At 38.5% G+C, this 24179-nt stretch overlaps 1 protein-coding gene across 2 annotated transcripts in view; it reads left to right on the top strand.

Moving 5' to 3' along the window:
- Positions 1 to 24179, top strand: part of EEA1 (early endosome antigen 1) — an 85635-nt gene that overhangs the window by 28858 nt on the left and 32598 nt on the right. For both annotated transcript variants that reach the window (XM_080393328.1, XM_080393327.1), the window contains 9 exons: positions 1783 to 1910; positions 5716 to 5770; positions 5873 to 5938; positions 6778 to 6817; positions 7667 to 7774; positions 7861 to 7982; positions 9619 to 9774; positions 14749 to 14865; positions 20274 to 20612. In XM_080393328.1, the coding sequence (XP_080249454.1) occupies positions 1783 to 1910; positions 5716 to 5770; positions 5873 to 5938; positions 6778 to 6817; positions 7667 to 7774; positions 7861 to 7982; positions 9619 to 9774; positions 14749 to 14865; positions 20274 to 20612 (1131 nt within the window). The remainder of the gene's footprint in view (positions 1 to 1782; positions 1911 to 5715; positions 5771 to 5872; positions 5939 to 6777; positions 6818 to 7666; positions 7775 to 7860; positions 7983 to 9618; positions 9775 to 14748; positions 14866 to 20273; positions 20613 to 24179) is intronic.

Below are 24179 nucleotides of genomic sequence, written 5' to 3'. Positions count from 1 at the left end.
ATAATTACATGCTAATTGTGTGAGATTAGCATTGCTGGGAACCTAGTAGTTTAAACAAATTTTCTGTAGCAGTTTTGGCACATATACATATATATATGTGCATTAACATGGTTTAATTTGGAGTAAAAGTGGTGATCAATTCTGGAGATAAATAAATGGTTGTTAAGTGTAAATGCCCGTTGTCTGCTTTGGAAGGAGTATATTGTTTTGTTTGATCTAGTTGTGCCAAAATCAATCTTCAATATGATAGGTGATGGGTTTGGTAAGCAACTGTATTTAGAAATTGATTTCTGAAACACTAGAAAAATAATAGCAGTGTTAAAGTCCCTGTCCAGTGCTCTGGAGATCCGGCCATGTTTGAGTAGCTGAATATGATGGTTCTCCCAGGTTGAATCCATGTGAGTGTTTGGTTGTTGAATTCTTAGTGACTGTCAAACAAAATACTGTGAATGTCAAGTTAGAAGATGAATGCTGTTGTGGTTATCAACGTACACATTCGGGATGTTCACTTTGTGCTAATATTTAAAGTTCTGTGCCTTGCCTATTAACATGCAAATGCAAAATTAAAAGCAGTAAAGGAGTGTCGGAACTCTTCATATGTCCTTCAGAAATCGTATGGGAGTGTATGTTAGGTGAAGCGTGATAATCTCACAGTAGTACTTTCATCTTGCATACTGGAGAGCCTTGGTTTAGTGTTGGAATGTGCAGCGATTCATACTGGCATAAGGAGCTGAAGGTGACACAGAAATATGCAAAAGTGTATTTGAAATGTATTTAAGGAACAGAGGGTCTTAATCTCACATGATTAATCTCATCTCTTTGCACAGCTTGGAATTACAGGAAGCCTTTAATGTGAGACTGAATTGTTTCCTCTCACTTATCTCTGTTTTGCCATTGTGGTGTGTATGGGCTGTAGTGTAAATGGGAATTGGGCTCAGAGTTGGCATGATAGCCAAATAAGTGAAGAACCAGTATGAAGCCCAGCACTTAAAAAGAGGTGTAATAGGTTGCTAGATAAAATGAGGTGGATGGTACTTCTTATAAATGGCACTTTGGACACCACATGAATGTTTAGAGGTACATAATATTTATTGTTTTCATTTGTCTGTGGGCCAATGGGTAGAACGAGGGCATTGCTCTGCTGAATTTTCATTCTGGTAAGCTTGCAGGAAATATACTGGAATGGAAATGGATGTATTGGGTGGATGGCTGTAGAGATCTGAATTTCTTGAGGTAGTATTTCTCTGAATTGTATCTACTAATTAATTATATGCAAGGTAAAAAGTGGTTCTTAATCTTTTGGCCCGTATTAAAATCAGTAGCCTAAATGTGGTGGTAATAAGTGTATGAATAGCTGTGCTTTAGAGTGGATTTTTGTAACTCCTCCTTTAAGACCAAACAGCAAACCCGTCTCTTCTTTGGGAGAAGAATCTGATTTTATGAAAAGTTGTATAGGAAATTCTTTTCTTGAGGGGGAAAGAAATTGCAGAGCAGTCTTTCTGAAATGACTTCTTATTTTTCTAAATAAAGGTTTTTTTACTAGTATGTAACGCTGTTGGGAAAAAAAACACTGAAAAGTGAATTATTACTTTTGTAGGCACTTTCTAACTTTTTAATTGCCAAAACTGTTACCAGAGCATGGAAAAATGAGTATGAGTCTTAACTTGCCACCTTTTAGATGCACAAACAAAACTTACAATTCTGTGTAAAAATAAGATGAATAATATTTCTTGTTTCTTACCTCTTTTTTGTGTTTTATTTTTCTTTTCCTTTTTATAATAGGGTTTTATTTGTCCCCTCTGTATGAAGTCTCATGGATCAGCTGAGGAGCTGTTTAAGCACTATGAAGCGGTTCATAATTCTGGCATTGATTCAACTCATGGAGGGGAAGGTCATCTGTCACCGGAAAGGTGAAACAGTACTCATTTGTGCATTTGCTTTTGTGTCAGTGTTGAGCTGCTTCTGATTACATTGAAGGATGTATTAATTTGAACACTTAATTATGTAGTCAAGTATTTAAATGTTCATGCCCCGTTTCCAGCTACAATTAAAAAGCAGCTTGAAACTTCCATTGGCTGATATTGATCTGACAATAAATGAAAATCAGATACACATGTTTATATTATTCAGTCACCTGTTTCTCATGCAGCTGACAATGCAATATTATAGACTGGAATGATTTTTAGGAGTGTGGCAAAAAAAATAAAATTTCCTCCTAATTTCTGGCATAGAACTGAAAGTTCACCTTTTGAGTATGGTGGAGGACAACCCTGAAGACAGACAGGAAACCTGATTTTGCCCCTGGGTAGTTAGAGTACTTACCAGGCAATTACAATGTCAGTATTTGCCTAAATAGGTTCCCATATTACCTAGTTATTTGCAAATCTTCTAAGTTTCTATCTGTGTCGCTAGTTCTCCTTCTGTGTTACAGAAACTCCATGCTGATCTTCAGAAATCTCTGCTTTATTTAACTGTTAGTCAAAACTGTGGTGTTTGATTTGTTTGCTAGGAAGCATATTGGGTTGTTTTATTTTTGAGACCAATGGTATGTAGCAGGAGCTGATTGTATGAAACTTTCTCTAGAACTAGAGTTTAACTGAGTAGTCTGCCTGTGTTGGTTTGGGAAGCTCTTTTTCTTAGGGGTAAAATTTACACAGGTTTCCTTTTGCTTCTTGCTAGATCTTTTTCTGTTCAGTGTTTATTTTGGACTGTTGTAAATGACAGTCCATGCTGCTGTTCTGCCACATTTACCCCAAAGTCCCTTTGTTTGTGCACACCAGTGTCAGCGAGCAGCTGCCTGTGGCCTCATTCAGCAAGTGGGGGTACGCACTGTGCGACCCCGCAGGTGGCTACCTGCTAACTGAGCTGGCTTCTGCCGATGCGGGGAAGTAAACGGTTCAAGTGTTTTGTCACTAGTAGAAATGGGACCCAAAATGATGAATAACTACACTGAAATAAATACGGATATTTATGTAACTAACTCAAGAGAAAAGGTGGTTCTTCAGTGAGAAGAGTGTGGAAGGTAACACTTTTCAGTTGTTATTGTATTTTGCTGGTGTTGTGCAGAGCTGGCGAGCCAGCGAGAGCCAGCATCAGCAGAGGTCTTGTCCTCACAACAGACGGGACCTTCCTTGTGGATAGCTGCCTTCTCTCCCAGCTGCTGCAACAAAAGAGATCAAAATTAGGGCTTTATATAGGAGAAAGTGGTAGGGTACTAGTGGAGTTATATTGGGTTTCCTATGTGCACATTTATTCAAGAATGAGTTATTTCTTCTCTGTCTGATTTAAGCCTTTTCAGAGTGATATAGCTTCGACCTGAAATAATACTTTTAGTAGAATAATAGCATTCACGTAGGGGAATTATTGGTCATAAATATAATTTTTATACATTTTATGAAATATTTATTTTTATGCCTGCAAGTTTCCAATGTCAACCAGATGTTGGCTGGTGATTTTTTTTTTTTTTTCCTGGCTCTTGACAGTTTAAGGACAAGTGGCTTTGTTTTCTCTCATATAATTGAAAAAGTGGACAAGGTCAGGGAGTGTGGATGGAGTGAAAGGAGTCTGGTGAGAGCTGTTGTGTAACACATGAGCTATTTCTTCCTATTAATGTGGCATTCTTTAATGTTTCTCAGTTGCATGCTTGCTTGAGAAAACTCTCATTCAACATAAACATGTTTTTCCAAGACTTGAAATACCATATTAAATATTGCAGCCTGCGTCTAGGAGTGAAGCTTACATGTAATTCATGGGACCAAGACTGGGAGGTGAAATTCCTTATTTAGTCAATAGAAAAATCTAGGTACTATGAATTACCTTGTGTTCTCTTCCTCCCACCCCTGCAATAAACTACCATGATAAAGTGCCAAGAGTTAATCATGTAACCCTCTCCAGTTGTGATTCAGCAAGGCTATTGGTGTTCAGTGCTAGGATGGAGGCACTGGCATTCCAGGTGGGGAACGAAATGGAGCATAAGGAAAAGGTAAAAAGGGTTTGCCAGATGGTGAGGCTTAGATGTGCTGAGAGGAGGAAGGAATTGTAACAGCTGTAGCAGAAAGGGAGATTTGGTGAGGATTTGGATGGCAGTAAGAAAAACAAAATTACAATGTCTACAGTTATCCCTTACGCTTTTTTTTCTCCATTCGTTTTCCACTGGTCAGTTAAACTGTATGTAGGTTTCATCTTAAAACTGCCAAGCAAAACTGTGTTGGGAATATTGAAGCAACTATTGTAGAAGGGTCCTTACACTACAAACTCTTTTCTCCTCCCCTTCTCTTTCCCTTCTACTACAAACTATTTTTATACAGCTTCAAAACCTTTTATCTGCTACAAAGACCAGAGCATCTTAAGTGCTTTAGTACTGCAGATCTGGTATATGCTCAGCCCAACTTCAATATAGTAAACTTTTTCACCTGCCTGAGATTATAAACAAAATCTTAGGTGTGAATATTAGCTGATTTACTTACTGATATGGGTGAGAAAGTGGCTCTGTCTTCTCCACCCACAACCAATGTATGGGTTTTGGCTTACAGCTGCACCTGCCTCAGTGCAGTAGTATTTGCAAACCTCCAGCAAATGTCTCACACAAGCAGAAATAATGTGTTAATAGCAGAAAACCTTCCTCTGAAAAAAAATTACCCTCCCAATATCCTGTGTTAGTTTTCCTATTAAAATTGGTCCACCCTGGAATTCTTGCGTCACTGGTTCAAGCGTGTGTTTCACTTGCTTCTTGATGACCCTGACCAGATGTTAATATGCTAATGTAGATTGAATCTATGCCTTCTCACTTTAGCTAAGGAATAGCTTACTTTGTTTCCTCCTAAGTGTAGATAATTTAAAAGAACATCTGTGGAGGAGGGGATAATGCAGCACAGAAGCAACAAAACTGTATGGTATAAAACTGAGAGAATGTATTGGCATTGGCACCCACACACATATATTCGGCGTTACTTTGATGACCTGTGTATTCTAGATTTGGAGTGGCTATAGCGGAGTAATGCAACATTATCCTTATATGTATAGTTGTGCAATTCTGTAAGGAGACTTGTGATTCAGAAGGCTGCTGTCTAAATCAATTAGTAACAGTTGTAGCCTTGGATCTTGTGTTCTTGCTTGGCTGGAGACTCGAGCACGGAATTTGAGAACTTAAAATCCCGAGGCTTTAAACGTTCAGACCATTAAGTGAGTGTGTCTGTGGGGCATACTGAATTGCTGTGTGGATGAAAAATTACATAAAACTGTGTATTTCAAAAGGAGTAAGATAGTGTGCTGTCTCTTGGCAGTGTTCCTTTACATGATATGGGAAGTGAAGGAGAACAAACCTGTCCTTTTCATAAAAAGGCATGCAAAACAGTTAAATGTACCAATGCACAGCTTTGCCATTCTGAATTTATGTGGCTGAGCTGATGCACCAATTTAGATTTACCTTCTGTTTTCATGAGACTTTTTGCATATCTATTTCTTTACTTGTCCAATTAATGTTTAGCATTTTTCAAGTGATGTGCAAAGTGAACTAATAAGTATCTATTAATCCCATTTGTTCCAAGTCCAAGTTTCAAAGAATCTAAAAATAACTATTTATAATTACTTAAGTTATATTTATGTAGTGTGTGGCTGTCACTCCAGTTATTTAATACACATTATAACCTGTATGTAACTGACAAAATATAACCACTGTATATTCATTTTCTCCACTCTGGGAATATATTTATTCAGAGATGAAGTATCACTGCTCCGACAAGAAGTCCAAGACTTACAGGCTTCGCTGAAGGTTGGAAATGTATTTTACTTGCACTTAGTTCTTTGTTTCAAATTGCAAAGTGTTCCACTGTCTTAAACAACCAAATTTACAGTTCTTTCTCTTGCCCCCCAGGAGGAGAGGTGGTATTCAGAAGAGCTGAAGAAGGAACTAGAGAAATTGCAGGGGCAGCGGCAGCAAGTAATTGCTTTAAAATACTTGAAGCAGGTTTATCATCAGCATTGACACTGAAGATTAATACCTTTTTTGTAAGGCACGTGGCCTGATTTAGTTAGTTCCATAATTTGAATATTGACATGTTCTTGAAAACAAAGCTAGTTATCTCTCCGCAATGTAACTGTATATATAAATCTGAAGAACAAAGTCAGAATAGATAATGATTCTTCTATGCTACTCACTGCAAGTTCACTTGAGATTTTACCTTCTGTTGGGCTTATTCAGAACTCCATTTATTAAAGAAAAGAAATCTAATAATAAATTTCATCTGCTATGAGAAAAGGCGATGATGCCTTTCTTGTAAGGACTTCTGAAGAAGAGTACTGTTGTTTCACAGATGTCCAGATAAGCAGAACAAACAAGGCAAGGCAAATTGTGGTGTGTTGTGCCCTAAGGAAGCTCTTGCTTCTTTTATTACTGTCAGCTGCTTAGATGCTGAGTTGTTGCAAACCTCAGAAGCCGCTTTCTGACAGAGTGCCTCTCAGAATGTATTTAATTATGTCTGTAACCTCCATTTTTAGGGCAGATTTCAATATTGAAGAAAGGGAGCGGGATGGGGATTGTTACTAGAGTCTTGCAAATCTAGAAGCCTCATAGTGTAGTGATACATGAAATGGAAAATCATCTTGGTCTTTTCCAGTCTTCCAGATATAACTGTATGAAATTAGGTATTTTTATACTGCTGTGCAGTATTTGAGCACAGAAGTGTTTATTCCCCTGTCTTGTCCAAAAATGGGAAGAACTTTGGAAGTAGTAGTTTTCATTGCTACCACCTAATGATCAATTTATTCTGTTTTCTTAAGGATTCTAAGTCTGATGGATTGACAACAGCTACATCTACAGGTGGCTAACATTCTATTATATTAATTTCTGCACCGTTCTGGAATTTCTGAATATGTTTTCATTATAGCTTTTTGGTTTATGAAAAAACACTTTTGGTAAATTGAAGTGCTAGAAAGCTGGAATGGTACAATTACTGGGAAAAAGTTAATTGTAAGTGCTTAAGATAGATAGTTCTTCATAGCTATAGTCCGGGGAAATATTCCAGAGGCTTGGGGTTTCTGATTTCTAGCAGTGAGACAGGAGTTCTCCTGACTCTGAAAGCACTTCTCATGAGTAGTTTTGAACATGTTTTTAATCATTTTATGTATTCAAGAATTCAGTACAAGTCTTTTTCTTGGAAAGTCAGTGATTGTTGATATTTAGATTATAGCATTTGTGAGGGTTGGTTTTGTTTAGTGTTTTTCTGTACTCATTACTAGCAAAGGAAACAGTGAATTTTTGTTTGTTTTGCAGATCAATAATTTTTGCATTATGTTTTTGTTTGTGAGGCACTCATGAAATAAAATTTTCCTTAGGTGTGCATAAAATGTCTAGCTGATCATGATTAAAAGAGCTTTTAACTGCAGTTTGGGGCTTAGAATTCAGCAGTATGTTGCAGTGATCTGAAGGCCTATTTATGACCAGTGAAAACCAATATGTACTTAATTCTGCAGAGTACTCAACTAGTGACAGGTTCCAGCATCATGCTTGTAGATATTTAACTTCAGTGAAGTTGTTCACTTTGCTAAGCTAATTGGATGTTAAGTGAATTCAGATTACTTATTTACCTGCTGTGTTTCGTTATGGGCATGAGTAACTGTATTGTCCTAGCTCTTCCAGAAAATAATACTGTTCTTTTTATGGAAATAGAATCATTAGAACGGCAACTAGAAGAGGTCCAAGTAGAAAATTTTAACATTAAGCAGATGAAAGACTTATTTGAGCAAAAAGCAGCGCAACTGGCCACTGAAATTGTGGGTAAGTGTATTAATGTGAGGTCTGATTCTGTTCTCTACTTGTGCAACTTGTGCAAGTGTTCATTTATTCAACTTCCTTCTTATTAGATCTTAAATCAAAGTATGATGAAGAAATCAGCCTTCGGGAAGGTGTAGAACAGAAAGTGACAAACTTGACACAAGAACTGCAGAAGGAGAGAAGTACAGTGGAAGACTTAAAGACAGAGCTGGTATTCACATTGCACTAATGTTTTTGTTATTTTTCAAATCCAGGGAGGGATATATTTAAAAGCTTACAAATGCAGTTTTAAAACAGTCAAACTCAGTTGAACTTGCAGACGTCTGCTTGTGGGCTGAAAAATTCAAAACACAGTTGTTTCTCATCTGTTTCACTGACCTACATTTTCAGTGTTTTTCCAGTGAGAAAATATATGTTGTTTCTGAATTACCTATTAAAATTTACCCTACATTATGCTATAGTCTGCTTGTTTGATGGTCTACCCTTCAGCATATTTGCAGGATATCACACATGTAGATGTGCTGTGCATGCCTGTACTTGGAGCATGCCATTGCCGATTTCCACAGCTGTCTTTAGATCACCCTTTTTCCGTGAGGTGTTATGGTCTGACTGTCCCCGGACAGCTACGTTCATCAGACATGCTCAGAGAGGTGCTTTGTGACATGGTGGCTGAACGGCTGGCAGTTGTCATCACCATGCCTATGTTAATGTTGTCCCTCTTGTGCTTGGCTGATAATAGCAATGTGCGTGTATTCTGGGATTTTGGCTCCTGCTGACTGTTATGTACAGCCATGGTGCCAGGGACCAATCCCAGTGACCCAGCAGTTGTGCCGCTTCTAAAGCAGTAGTGAAGGGGACTTCCTAGTTTCTCCCACTCAACCACTGCTTAGACTCCGGAGGAAAGTAGGACTCGTTTATCCCCCTTCTTCCCTATAGTCAGCTGCCCTGAAGGGCCCATGAGTCCCTCCTGCTCCTGCCCAGCCAGTGGACCTATCTATTCCTCTCTGTTTAGTTGTTTCTTGTCTTCCTTTCTTCTTCTGTGTTCTTACCCTTTTCCTGTAGCTTTTCTATTCTAGGTGCCAGTACTCCTTTTCTCTGCTTTTTTTGGTGTCCACTATCACCCCCCTCTCTTTTCCCTCCATAGCTTTTCATTTTGAGGGATGTTACGGTGCCTTAGATGTAATTAGCAACAGATTTTACCTGGGGGTCTGGTATGAGGCATGTCCAACGGTACCTTCAAGACATTTCCTTCAGCTGCCCTTTTTTAATCTGTTCTTATGGTTTTCTGAAATAGTTCTTGAAGACAGAGGCAGTATCATTGTAAAAGTCTGTGCAGCACCGGATTATTGTGTCTCAGTCCCGAGATGGGCTTGTGAGTATTAACAGCAGCAAAGTATATACAGTAGTCTGTTCTGTGGAGTGGTAGAGTCAATACAGCCTACTTCTCAGACAGTTGTGACTTCAGATAAACTTCTTGCATGGATTCCCTGTCACTGTCACTTCAGTGTTTTCTCCCAGGGAAGCTCTCAATCTACCTACATAAAAATTCCAGAAATTTAATTTTTGAGACCTTTTCCCATTTGTCAGATTTGGTTGAAATCAATCAAAAAGTTCAGAGTTTAGCAGGCAAGAACTGACAACCAGCCATTAAATCCTGTTTCCTTTGGGAATGATAAGTACTTTTCTTGTGGTTTTGGTTTTTTTGGGTTTCAATCTATTATTTTTTTTCCCAGCTGTAATACTGTATATGTCACCTTGTCTATACATTGACAATTTCAAAGATTTTTAGAGATGACATTGACGCTGGAAGCATGCGTGTTGCTCACTGCTACTTTTCTACTTTCCAGCTACAAAGGCCTGGTGTGGAAGATGTGGCCGTCCTGAAAAAAGAGCTGGTCCAAGTTCAGATGCTGATGGACAAAATGACACTGGAACGTGAGAGAGAATCTGAAAAGCTGAAAGATGAGTGCAAGCACTTGCAGGCAGAGCAGGCTGAGTCGGAGGTAAGAATCATACCTAAAGATGTTTCCACTAGCTTTGTCATGATTTTCATATGAAAATGGAAATTCATCATAATGTAAAAGCCTTTTTCTTAACTGAATCTTCTAACTTATCTAATAGACAGGTTTATCCATTACAGTAAATTGCTTAATTATGTCATTATTTACCCTCCAAAAGTTCCCATGCTTTTTGTTGAAAACCTTTTCTTGGCATAAAAAGTTATTTACAAGAGCCTGATAGCAGAGGAAAAGATCTTCTGGCAGATCTGTGCTCTATCTACTGGGAGAGAGAAATAGAGCAATACCTGTGTGATTCAAAGGCTTAGTGAGCTACATGCAGATGAAAACAGTTGTTTCTGAAAATGATGAGTTTGGTTAACTTTTGCGTGAATGTGTCTGAAAATGGATGCTAGAGTGTATGTAAAAATAAATTATTAGTACAAGGTAGATAATAATTTTAATATTCTTATAGGACATACATAATTCTTGAACTTACACAACATTTTAAAATCTCAATGGATATCGTAAACTGGTTTTAATTTTTGTTTTTTCTAGTTTTTACTGTCAGGTTGGGAGGCCTTTTTACACCTATTAATTATTGGAGGAATATTTAGTGTATAAGGTACAAATCTGTTCTGCATGCATATCCCCCCACCCCATTATAAATCCTGGCCTCCAAGTGTTGCCTGTTATGGATTAGAGCAGAAGTGAATGACTGCCAGGCCTCATCATGTCTTAAGGTCAAGATTTCAGGATGTCACCTGTAACTTGTTTCCAGGCAACACCATCTTAACTTTCCTCTTTGTTGATGCTGTTTAAAACATAAAATAAAGTCTATTGTTCTCATGTTAGTTGGTTGGGTTTTTTTTTTTATTTTACATTTTTTTTCTCCATATTTTCCTGGATTTGGACTTTCTAAATTAATGTCATTTAAGAGGGACCTTGTTGTCTACTTGAGTTGCAGAATATGCTGGTTTCTTCAGAAGTACTTTGAAGGCTGGCTCTGCTTTGGCTGAGTCAGTAGAAGAAATTTTAAATTGCTGATGGGAGATTTGAAAACATTTGTCTCTTTCTTGCATATAGAATTCATGATAACTCTGTATTTAAGGAAGCAAAGGTAACTGCCTTTCCCATAGCAAATATTCAGTTTTCTTGGTTTTGTTCCTCGGTTTTTCCACCACTGAACATTTCTGTTTCCGTACAAGATGAAGAAAAAGGGTTGCAACAGCTCTGACTTGGATCTTTAAGTGGGAACTTTACTCCTCAAACTGTCTCAGATCCACTGCTAGCTAAAGCCTGTTCGATGTTGTTTAACACAACAGTGAGGGAAATCTTGGACAGAGATAGTGGCAAGAAATCCTGATAAAAATACAGAATCACCAAAATTTATTCTACTGAGGGGTTGGTAAATCCATTCCTGCAGAAGAATGTGCTTCTTGGGGTGTTGTTGTACCTCATTGGTGGGTTGGCTGGAATTGTTTTATTAATGGTTTACTTGACAGTGTAACAGTCTTCAGTGAAGACTGTCAGCTGTGTTTGAGACCTTTTAATTTTGCCCTGCCCCTTTTCTGTTGTCCCCCACCAATGCAGCAATACCAGCAAAACTTGTTAATGCAGAGCTGTGGTCCCCAGTAAAGTGGGGTCCTTACAGAATTTCGCAGCTTACGTAGGGAATGCCTGGGATTTCTGTAGGACTCCTAGTATCCTCTGTCCTGGTGAGATTTGTGGATGTGAAGGATTTCTGACATCTTTTTATTCTGGGATTTCATGCGCCCTAGATTTCAAAACTGCAGGTTTAAATTTCTAGTTCTTCTGCACTGCAGAGCTTTAGAGAAGTGCTGCCTGGCATTACTCTAAACTCCTCAGGGCTTTCCCTCCTGCCCCCCGGCCTCCAAACAGATATCTTGATCTCCTGGAATTGTACTAGGGTACAATATTGTACTAAACATGAATCTATCATTGTTTTCAAGTTAAAATATGTATGCCAAGAGCTTTATCAGATGTGAAAAAAGGGATATCACAGTTGGAGTTGTGAATATAATGTGGTTATGTGGCCATGTAAGTTGCTGTGTAATTGTAATATGGTTTTAACTGTGAGATCCCACAACTATGCTGCAGAATTCAAATTCCATTTCAAAATACTGTTTCTATAGTCTTCTGGGGTTTTGGATTTTTAGTTTTCATGTGAAGATAAAATGACTTAGTGACATGGGCTAACAAAAATCTTTCATCTTAAAACATTCTCACAGAAGTGTGAATTGCTCCTGTTACCCCAATTAAGTATATTTGTTTTGACATAACTTGCCATTTTAAAATGCAGCTATAAAGTGCAGCCTTCAACAGGAAAAAAGATAAGAGAAAGTGTGTTTTTCAGTCCTCCTGGAAGTAGCAGCAGATTGGGAAGAAGGTTGTATGATGCACCTAGCTGTTATGATGTGCTCATATAAGAAGTCTTAGATGTATGGAAGATTATAAACCACGCTGCAGCAATTATAATAAGATCAGATGTCTGTGTAGTATCGTCAGTATGTAGGCTGAACCAGAGAAGACAGAGTTGCTGCGTGGCAGAACATGGTAAGCAGCGGCAATCTGGTTCTTCTCAGAAGTGTCACTGTCTTCTCTGCTTAATTCCAACACATGGCAACAATAGCCCAAGACGTGTTCAAAATTAAAGCTTTTCTATTGATGTAAAGTGACTTTTAAAAAAAATAAACATTACTCAAAGTCATAGTGGTGAAAACTTTTCTTAAAAAAAACACAATTGTGAATAGTGTCAGCTATAAGAAAACATGAAATGGAAGTCCTTCATTGACAGAGTGGATGCAGTTCTGGCCTTAAAAGTTTGGCCGTGTTTCATCTCAGCTTTGTTCTTTAAGACCACCTCAGGGGCTGAAAATGTTAGTTGGTTCTTATACCATCCTTAGCTATTTTGCCAGGCTGGCTGAGAATACATGTATTAAATTGGTTTCCAAAGTGAGATGTCTTTAAAAAAAGCTAAATTTATGGTGTGGGTGAAGAGAATAACAAAGATCATCTGACCCCTATACGAGCATCTTCAAATGCTGCAGGAGAGGGATGTGAAGAATAGTATAGCTGTACAATTGTTGCCTAGATGTATTCATTGCTGTCCTTGTTTTTGTTTTGTTTTGTTTCCCTTGGGTGTTTGTCGTATTTCAGAGTTGCATCTGAAACTCTGGTGTCTAGACCTCTCAGATCAACATATATTCTGAGCTACTCCTTCCATGTTTAGTTTTTCTCTATAGTGACTCCTGCATAATAGACACATTATGAAAACAGCTGCACTGCTGTGGGACTACACATTTCTATGAATCTCTGCAGATCGGCACTTGCTTCAGTATCTGATAAATGGTCATAAAATACAGGTCCTAGGCTTGATTGTTAATTTGAGTGCCCACAGAATTAAACAAGATTAGTAGATTAAGTTATGTGCGAATTCAATAAAGCCAGGACTGTGGTTTTTTTCGGTTGTGTCATCCTGTCTGCCCGCCCCCCCCCCCCCCTTAAGCAAAGGCATTAAAAACACTGGAATACTTAAAAAAACAAATTTGAGGAAGTGTTTCTACTAACGGCTTTTGTGACTGCTTGTTTCCATCTTTCATCCATCCATTTTATTTTTTCTGCTTTCTAATGGAGACACTTAAATTTGAGGTAAATTTTTTGAAAGTTTTTTTATCCTTATAAGTAGATTTCTGTTGTATCAAGATAATTTCAAGAAGTTGTTTAACAGATATGTTCCTGTTTGCTTATTGGTTCATTAATTATACAGACACATCAGCCAGACAATATAATGAATGACTATTCACCCATGATATATTTCCATGTTAAGAATGAAATGTGGGATGGGCTTATTGAATTGTGAATGACAGAAATGTATCTTTATGCATTTATATTATGATTCTAGTTTGAAAGGCTGCAGTGGTGTCCTTAGCAAGCTTCTGCACATTTTCTGCATTATATTCTTTCAGTAGTGAAATATCCATACACTATTCTCAGAGAACATGCTGGAATGTTTTCTGCCAAGGACAGATCCGAGGATGTGTTTTACAGAACAGCTCTGTAACAGAAGTCTTGTAAAGCACAATATTACAGAAACTCAATTAGTAACTATATGTAGTCATATAATGTGTTCACATGTTCTCTTTCGTCTTCCTTTTTTCTATAGGAAGGCTGTAAATAGAATATTTATTGTCTACTACTTCTGTTTAGTTCATTCTTGAATTCAGTGTTTATACATTTGTACTGAATTCTGTGGTTGAGAACAATAGGAAAGAAAATTTCTTTAAAAAGGTCACTATTATATAGTGTATTCAAAGTGAGTGCATTCATACACAGCATGCTTTAGGGCAGCCATTGTTACCCATCTAAAGTGCTTTTCTTGTTTGCTTCCATTACTGTGTTCAAATACTGTGCAGTCATTGATATATTCTGTTCTGTACCAATCCTGGGTATTTAATGGGATAGTATTGTTCCTCTGATTATGCTGACCTGCAGGGTTGATGTGTCCCAAAGCCACACACCAAGTTTGCATCACATGCCAGACTCACTTCCAGTGCCTTTTCCAGTATGCTTTCCTTATCAGGGAGGCAAAGATTTTGGCTGTGTAACTGTGGTGACTTGGGAGGGTTTCACCTGAAGCTAGAACTGTGATAATGATTAAAGGATAACCTGTTGTGATTTTTATCGGTGTGGGCTCTATCTGACATTTTCTATTGGACTGGGGCCAATTTTTGTCTTCTGAAATAAGACATGAATGAATCTCAGCCAGGAAGCTGGGAAATAATGCTCAGTGGTGCTTCTGTAGCTGATGGTGCTCTGAGATTAGTTTGCAGATGACTTTTTTTCTTAAGCTGTTTATTTGTATACAAGATGCTTTTTATTTTGCTACCAAACATCTTGCTTTTGTTGGGTTATACATGCAAAGGTTTGTTTTTAATGTGGATTTTTCTGTTTGTTCAGGCTACTATTAACCAGTTAAGAGCTGAACTTGCCAAAGGACCTCAGGAGGTAGCTGTGTATGTTCAAGAGCTGCAAAAACTTAAAAGTTCAGTCAAAGAGCTAGAACAGAAAAACCAGGTGAGAATGCTGTTATTTCCTATGCTTGTTAGCTCACATTAAAATGGAAACACATCACATGTTGCCTTGGGAAGCACTGAAGACTAACAAAGCACTTCTTGGTGTGGCAGAAGTTGAGAATTCCTTTGCCATTTTGGTTAACATGAGGGATATCATAATGTACAAGCAAATGCTGTGTTTTATTGATCATTGCTATGTTACAACTGAAATCTTCAGGGTTGTTATGGTTGCAGATTTCTAATTGCGACAGTTTCTGCTTACTGTCATTAAGCAGTATTGCCACCTCACACATTAAAAGAAAAAAGCAGTACCCTTTTAAATATTACGTTTGCCTAAGAATCATAACTCAGAAGACATTTTGAGCTCTCTTCATTGGTTTTGCAGTTTCTTAGCTTTTAGATGGTACTCCTATCATATTTTCTGGCCGCTTATCAGAGTAATGAATGATAGAAAATGGAAATAAACTCCAGAAGCTTCTTAGCTTGTAAGTATTCCTTGAGAGCTTTTGTCAAAGCTCTTTGAGCTTGCTGAGTTTTGTATTTGCATTAAGAAAGCATACCTTGTGGGGTAATAAATAGAGGTCAGGCAGAAAGGAGACAAGGAGAAAGATGCATGCTGCTTTTTGTGGCATGTATATGTAACACTGTATATAAGCTGTACACACTACATATGTGTATTTACCAGCAACCTTGTCAATCTTGGAAAATTGGAAAGGGCAGAGACCTAACAGTGTTTCTTTAATGTAATCTAGTATTAAAGCAGCATTTTCAAAGAATGTAAGAAGGTGCAATTAAAAGTTGGTAAATTAAACTTGCCTTTAGTAGGACGACTCTTGGTTTGGCTTGTTAAATCAGGTGCAGAACTGAAATGGTGAGAATTGTCATGCTGCGCTTTTCCACAGACCAGCAACAGTGAATCAGGCTTTTGGCAGTTATTGCTATACAGTATGGAGCCCTTGTCTGAATATATTGCTGTTCCATTAACAATGTGAGTGAAACAGATTGATGCATAAGATAACCATACTTCAAGAGAGAGTCCTCTGCTATGTCAGGTTAATGCCAAACACCACTTGGAATAGGAAGAAGAGAAGTGGCAGCAAGCTACTTTTCCTCTTTCAGTTTCAGTGACTTGAAGCAGTTTACAGCCACCTCTTTATGCAGCTTTTTGAAAGGTGATATCCATAAGAATGGTATGCTAGCCAAGGAATCTTGGCCCTGGAGGACTTGGATCTAGAACTGGAAAAGGTAAGACTAGCTTCCCAAATAACAGAAACTGCTCCTACTTTGAACAGTTTGCCATCCTTGAAGATGCTGTCATGGAGGAAGGAGGAGCCGTTAACGCAGAATGGAATATATTGCATTTTGATATGTATATCCATTTATAATTCCATTGCAATGTGGGAAGATATTTCTGTGCACTGACGCAGAGTTTTTCAAGCTTATGTACAACCTCAAGCAAGCAAGCTGTTTCTTGTATTTTCAGGAGCTATACTGAGAAAAGCAGATGATAAGTAGATAGGATCAGTTTTCTGAGACCAGCAGGAACTGTCTTTCCTTCATTTATAAAGTGCTGTAATTATGGGGCTTGGCTTGCCTTGTAGAGGCCAGTCATGGCCTGTAGCCCAGAAGAGACCTAATGTGTAAAAGCAGTGTATTCCCTGAAGTGTAAGGCTTGCTGTAATTCTAAACCAATTGCATGTGGGGGTTTTTGTTTGTTTTTTTTTTTTTTTTAGAAAAATGGTGACGGATTATCTACAGGGAAAAATGCTTCGTTTCTAACCTTCTATTGACAACTATTCTGAAATTTGATCAACTACCACAGAGTCTGTTCTTTAATATCTGGCCACTGTCACTACTAACATGTATTACAGGTATTTTCCCAAGGAGCAGTTATAAAAGAAGGGATCAGTGTGATGTTGCCTCTTGTATCTAGTGAGCTTTCAAGGCTCAGGGCTTTTTGCCGAGTTCTGTAACATACTGTCCTTCCCTCTTCCTTTTCTGTGGAAATCAAGACTTGGGGAAGAGAGGTGGCTTGTGTTTGCCCACATATCCCTTTATATGTCTGGGATGCAGCTGGGATGTGCGTCCAGGTAGGGAACACTGCTGGCTCCTCTGATGTGACCTGAATGACCACAGCTTGGCAGCTCTGTGGCCTTGAATTTACTCCTGGGCTTCAGTCACACATGGAGGCAGCAGTCTGTCAGGCAAACCCAGTTCTTCTCTCGTGAAAGCAACAGTAGCAGTTTGCAGCTCTCTTTGGCCCTCCGTGACTGCAGAGGGTGTTCAGCTGTCAGGGGCAGTGGCTTTACGCGCTGGTATTCGTTGCTGTATTGATCATCAGACCAGGGAGGAAGAGAGAAGAATAGTGCAGGATGAGGAACAGCATCTCGAACTGTGTGTAGCTGCTGCTCTAGGCTGTCCTTTGGTTAGTTTGTAAGGTAATGGTGAAGAAGCTTTGCTTCTTTTTTGACATAGTGTTCCTGAAAGCTTTCCAGAGCCTCAGTCTGCTTCAAGACAACAGTAACTGTTTCTCTTTCTCCCTGCCCCCTGGCCCCCTTTTTGTTAGTGCCCTGCACTGACTCTTCATAAAACAGCACATAGCAGTTCTACGTGAGATGTCTGGATCCGATTATGGAGTAGTAGTAAGAGCAATACCTGAGCTCTGTCTTGCCCGGTTATGATGAAAAAGTTTCTGTGGTGTGTTGGTATTTCAGGAACATGATTCATTATGAATGTTAATGATCATGCCTGGTCGTTTCTCTTTAATGAAAAAGGAATTGGAACTTTCTTCTATAATCTGAGGGTGAAACATACTCTAAAAGCAGTGGTAGCCTTGCCACTGACCTCAGGGGGGTAAAGATGGCACTTGGCCTCAGCATGTTCTTTATGTGCTCTATTCCTGTAACAGCAACAGGTTGTTTTATTTTTCAAGAAACATTTCAAAATACACTACTTCAGGGCTAGAATTCAGTAGCCAAACTTTAGTCTTGAGCTGGAATTTTTGGCTAAGTTGTGTGCTTTGGTGTCATGGTTTAACCCTGGCCGGCAACCCAGCACCGTGCAGCTAGTCGCTCGCTCCCCCCACCCAGGGGAATGGGAAGGAGAATCGGAAAGGAATGTAAAATTCAAGGGTTGAGATAAGAACAATTTAATAGGTAAAGCAGAAGCCGCGCACACAAGCAAAGCAAAGGAAAGAATTCATTCACCACTTCCCATGGGCAGGCAGGGGTTCAGCCATCCCCAGGGAAGCAGGGCTCCAGCATGTGCAATGGCTACTTGGGAAGACAAACGCCGTAATGCCAAATGTCCGCACCTTCCTTCTTCACCCAGTTCTTATACTCAGCATGACGTCGTATGGTGTGGAATACCTCTTTGGCTAGCTTGGGTCACCTGTCCTGGCTGTGTCCCCTCCCAATTTCCCGTGCCCCCTCAGCCCTCTGGCTGGCAGGGCCCAAGGAACTGAAGAGTCCTTGATTTAGTATAAACATCACCCAACAAAGACTAAAAACATCAGTGTCCTGTCAACCTTGTTCTCACATCAGAGCCAAAACACAGCACTGTACTAACTACTAAGAAGAAAATTAACTCTATCCTAGCTGAAACCAGGACATTTAGAAAGTATGTATTTTCTTAAACAAACACTTAGGGCTTTATTTATATTTGCTCTCACATGGGTTGCTGGACTGCTAGAGTTCTCGTTTGCAAGATTCCTTGCTTTCTAACAGCTCTTTTTTTAATAGCTTCTTCTGTTTATTTTATCACAATTGAAAAATGGAAGTCTATGTATGGTTTATATATATGTGTGTGTATATATATATATATATATAACCAATATAGTCATCCTTTGTTAAAATCTGTAAAGAAAAAAACCGTTTAAGTGTTCAACTTACCGGAATGATTTTACAGCTTTTTCTTCTGGCAAAGCAGGTTTCATCTCTGGATACTGCGAAGAAGTATACTTTTAAGATGCCCAGCATAGCTAGAATTGCAGCACTATCTATCTTATCGTTGAAACAGTGTTGTTCCAGAGTTGCAGAACTCTAAAGTTTTGATATATAAGGCTAACCTCAGTCTTGGCATATTTTCTAGCTGGACACGCTGGAAGTGTTCTTTATTTTTCTGTATTTTAATTGAAAGGGTCACTAGAGAATATAGTATTTACTGAAACTGCCAGAAGTACGCAAGCATTTAAAAGGTGTGCATAGTAGTGTTCACTGAGATAGGTATCAGTAAGATGCTGCAATAAATGGAACCTGCTAGTACATTTCAAGAAGATGGAATTAATTACCTGGGTTAGATGATGACCAGGGCCTCCATGCAACCGTGTTTCTGTGCTTCAAAAAGTGCCACTGGAAAACTGAAATGGATCTTACGGCTTCTTCATCATGCTTGGAGATCTCTGAAACTCTAGTTAGTGCCTCAGTTCAGCTTGGGGGAATACCCAAACTTTCTGGAGTTGTATCTTTCATTAAGATAATTTAATTTTTATTTGAGTATAATTTTTATTACTTCATGAAATTGATAAAAATCAGTATGTAATGGTTGAAAATGACCTGTAAATAATTTTTTCCCCAGTATTTGTCTCAGCATGTAAATTTGATACTGTGACCTTAGACCCTGCAATATTTACTGTCATTAATGTGGTAATTAAAATCTGACACTCAGCAATGTTCATGCCTTTGCTTTCGGGAATCCCAATTTTCAATGTTTTCAAGCTCAAAACAGCTATCCTCTTTGAGGTGATTTGTGTGCAAGGAAATTAGATGGTATGAATTAAATGTAAAAACACCATCTTCTAAAATGAAGGTTTAATCATGAGTGTTTCATTCTGTGATTTATCAACATCACAGATTTTCTTAATTTTCATGGGTTCTCTTCCGTAATTTGGATAGCAGAGCATGCTAGTGACAGGGCAAAATTAGGATCCTTCTAAAAATGGCCAGCATGATGACTGTACTGGATTAGGTGGGAATTAAACCACAAATGTTGTTGCTTAGGGAATTGTTTAAAGGAGTTGATAGTTGAAAACTTCTTCTGTATACTGATAACTCAGATTACTATTTCAACAATTCCACAAGCAAATGCATTTGTAATAGGTTAGAACTTGAATGTTCAGGGAAAGCAAACTAGTCTTCAGGATAAAGAAATAGAGTTTCTCTGGTGTTCTCAGTGATAGGAAGTAGATTTATGTGAGAGTATGAAAAACAGTATTTCCAGTTGAAACTGTGTGCTGTATGGGATCCAGAATTGTGTAGTACAAAACAGAGGTCAGTGTTGTCTTTAATGATGTTTTTGAGCAAGTTGTTCAGTGTTCCGCATCAACTCTTGAGAAGAGGTTTGAATAATGCATTGAACAGCTGTAAGCAGGATTGCACTTGAATTGCTGTGTAACTCTAACTCTCTTCGTAGAGTCTGACTGAGAAGCTGCTGAAGAAGGAACAGGACTACACCCAGCTAGAAGAAAAACACAATGAAGTATCTGTGAGTAAGAAGAATGTGCAGGCAAGCTTTCACCAGAAGGACCTGGACTGCCAACAGCTTCAGGCAAAGCTGTCTGTATCTGAAGCCTCGATACAGAGATTACAGACAGAGCTAGGTGAGAAGGGGGAAGTGAGCCAGAAACTTAAAGAAGAGCTGTCTGAAGTAGAGATGAAGTACCAGCATCTCAAGGCGGAATGTAAACAGCTGCAGCAGCAGAGGGAGGAAAAAGAGCAGCATGGCCTGCAACTCCAAAGCGAGCTCAGTCAGGTAAGGTTCCTTAAGCTTCCTAGACCATCCTGTTGGGATGGTTCCTTAAACCATCCTGTTAGGGTTTTTTAAACTGTGCATACATATTTTTCATGCATGTGCACTTGCATTTCCTTATTGAAGGGCAGTAATTAACCAGCGCTTGTATTTGAGTAAATACAATGCTAGCCGGTATTTGAATAAACAAGTATACTTCCTGACGCTGCAGAGAATGAAATACAATCAATTCTTCCCCTTAGAGAAGTAAAGAAAAGAACAGGCAAAAAGAAGAGGCTGTGATAAGAGTGCAAAAATTCTTCGGTATTTGTTGTTACATCTGAATCTTTTTAGTAGGTCCAAACTTCTGTCAGTGCCAGATGAGGATAGCTGTAGCCTCTAGGTCACAATCAAACTCAGCAAGATCTACAGTTTTATAACTGCCTTTTCACATTTTTGTTTCTGGAAAGGTTAATGTAATATCTGTCTGTCTGTAGTATAATTCTACTTTTTCTGAGAGGTAAATATCTTACTTATTTTCGTATCTGGAGCTCTTTTTAAAACTATCTTTATAATTACAGTTTTAAAAATTACGGTTGAATGAACATAAACTTTGTAGCTTATATCTCATGTTCTGATTTTACTTTTTTTGGTGCATGAATAAAAAAGGGTTTAGCTGATCTGAGACAGGTTTTTGTCTACTCTTTTTCTCTTACAGTGTTAAATGAAGTCTTCCCTCATCCTACAATTTTTTCCCTCCCCTTTTTTTGTTGGGACATTCCCTGAAATAAGGAAAATATTGTAAAGTTAGAGGACAACCCAGAATATTGAGTTTCCATGACAAATATGGTAATACACAAATTCTAAGAAGTCAGCAAGGTTATTTATTCCGGTTCAGTATGGTAGCTGAAGCTATAATGAATTTAGATTATGAGAAAAACAAATTCCAGTAGAGTATCAGAAGTAGTTTCACTTCTAGTAGAAATTTTAATACTCTGTAGGAAGTTTGAGAAAAGTGACTCTTCGTTTTGCATTAGAACTGAATAATGCTCCATTTGCTTTAAAGTTGAATAGTGAATACAGTAGAGAATACCTAGTGTGAAAAGCAGGGGTAATGTGAAGTCTTAATATCGCTTCCTTTGTGTCTCTCCACAAACACCTCCTCTGTATATTGCTGATTGCTGTGAGAACACCCCGAGCATACATCCCTGCACTTTTTACATATAGTTCTACTGATTCCAATGGGTTATGGAAGCTGGACTTCCATTTAACATTGAGCTTATTGAAATTTGAGGCTGGTTGAACTTTGTTATATCTAGTGTCTTGGGGAGTAACGTGTTCTCATTGTAATGTAATGGAGAAATATTTGTGCATCAGGAATCGTGTCCAGCCCTAAGATGGGAAAAATAATCTGTTTTTTTTTTTCCCAGTATGACTGACTTAATTTTAATCTCTCACTGAAGCATTGTCATTTTAAAGTGAGCGTTTATCAATTTTCAACCCTTTTTCAAGTCTGAAATAGATGAAGTTGCAAGCTGTGCATGTATAGCTTATCTTGGAAGAACTGTGGCTTGGCAAAACTTCATTATGTATGTATTACATCCCCAGAATGACTTTCCTTCTCCCATCAGTCTTTTGTCAGGGGGAGGGGAGATAATTATATTAGTTATCTGCTTAGGAATCCTCACTTGGTAAACTGCCTCAGTCTGCCTAGGCAACATGTATGCAAGCTTCTGAAGCACAGCCAAGAGGTTGAGCTGAAATCTGGCTTCAGCCTGAAAGGGCATTTTCAAGAAGAATATTTGGGGTGGGCAAGTGAAGGAGGAGGAAGGCGAATAAAACATTGCTGAATTAATTACTATGAAAGACAAAGGAGGCATCACATATTCTCTGGATATTGGGGATAAAGACCATTGGGGATAAAGACAATCTAAGCAAGGAAACCTGAACAAGCCGCTGGATCTCAGGATGTGTTTTGGAATTGTATTGTAAAAGAATAGTGGAGGAGGAAAAAAAGCCCTTCATACACGGCATAAAATAAAATTGAAGCCAAGCAAAAACTTCTCTTCCTCTCTCTCCTTCCAAATAAGGGTTAGGTTACTATTGTCATGAAAAGACTAAATTTCTCATATTCACTTAATAGTTTAATGGAATTACCATTTTATGGATGTAGTCCCATAGCTTGTGTTGACAAAATGGATGCTGCTTATGATGGCATATATGTAGTTGTTTAGTCAAACCACAATTTCAAAGAATCTTTGCCATCTTCTCAAAATTGATTTGAACAGATGCATGCCTGGTTAAATTAGTGTATTTTAGAGTTTGAGTGTTATAAAGGAAGTGATCTTTTCAATGGAAGGAAACTTCAGTGATAATGTTGGTTCTGCGCAACAGTAGGAAGAGGGTAACACAAGAAAATACGGGCTCCCTCAGTCTTGAAGAAATGTTAACTGCTGATAAATATGGTTGTTGAGAGAATTTGAATCTACTTTATTGTATCTTTGAAAGTCTAAATGTTATTTTGTGATTTTTGTTGTCTGAAACATTGGTTAATCCTGGATTTTATGGTTCTGTTTACTTAAAGTCAATCTTAAAGTCCTTGAAAAATTCTTAACTGTGCCTGTAAAAGTGACTTTTGTAAAATGCTGTTTGCTGATTTTTCCCCTTTCCAAATATTCTTTCCCAGTATCAGGTTACCCATGAATAGTTACAATAGTTATCTTGTTGCACCCTTTCTTCATTAATTTTTTTCCTGCCACTCTTGTTTGTATTTTTAGTCAGGAGGAAGTATTAATAATTTAGCGGTTCCTGTGGAAAAAAGACAAATGTTCTTGATTACTGGAGAAGAGATTATGGTCTTTTTCCTCACTGTGTCCGCCCTCTTCTACCTCTCTTAACTGTGCGGTCACAGTTAGCAGTTGGCATCTCGGCCACATGCCGAACAGCTTTTCATTCACAGGTTTTGTGGTTGTGGACATATAAACAAATAATTTAGCTTGGTTTCCTAAGAAAATAAGACGTAGGCACATTTGGTTCTTGGTCTCTGTCCCCTGTATCATTTGCATTGTTTGATAACTTCAGCCAGATTGTAACAGGTGGCCCAAAGGTCTTCAGCATTAGGCTCTTCAGTGTTAAATTATTGTGGAAACAGGCAGCTGGGTAAAGGAGAGAGACTTATATTCATGCCTCACGCCCTCAGTGCCTGGGGGGAAGATGTAATGTTACCAAAAGCACTGTTCTTTTTTCCGTCCTGCTAGACAGACAGCTGGTCAACAAGTGGTAGCTTGCAGTGAGCAGCAAGGTTGTGCTGCCTTTTGCCTAGATATTAGGGATTTGAGGAAAGCTTGAGAAAGGTTTAGGGATACTGAAGGGAGTACCTGGAGTTAAAATGTGAAGGGTTTAAGGGTCTTGGACATAAATTCATAGGGAAGTAGGCTTCGTTTATCCTGATACCTATGGAAAGTTCTTGCTGTGCTGCAAGGTCTGATCCAGTCTCTTTTTTTTTTTTTTTTTTTTGCATTGAGTTGAAAGTTCATTTGTGTATCTGTGAATGTGTTCATGTAGAAGTAGGCAGGAGGTAGCCCAGGACCT

Source organism: Falco punctatus (genome assembly GCF_963210335.1).
Source record: "Falco punctatus genome assembly, chromosome: 6".
NCBI classification, from domain to species: domain Eukaryota; kingdom Metazoa; phylum Chordata; class Aves; order Falconiformes; family Falconidae; genus Falco; species Falco punctatus.
The sequence above is the reverse complement of the archived record's forward strand: the minus strand, read 5'-3'. Positions and strand labels throughout refer to the sequence as shown.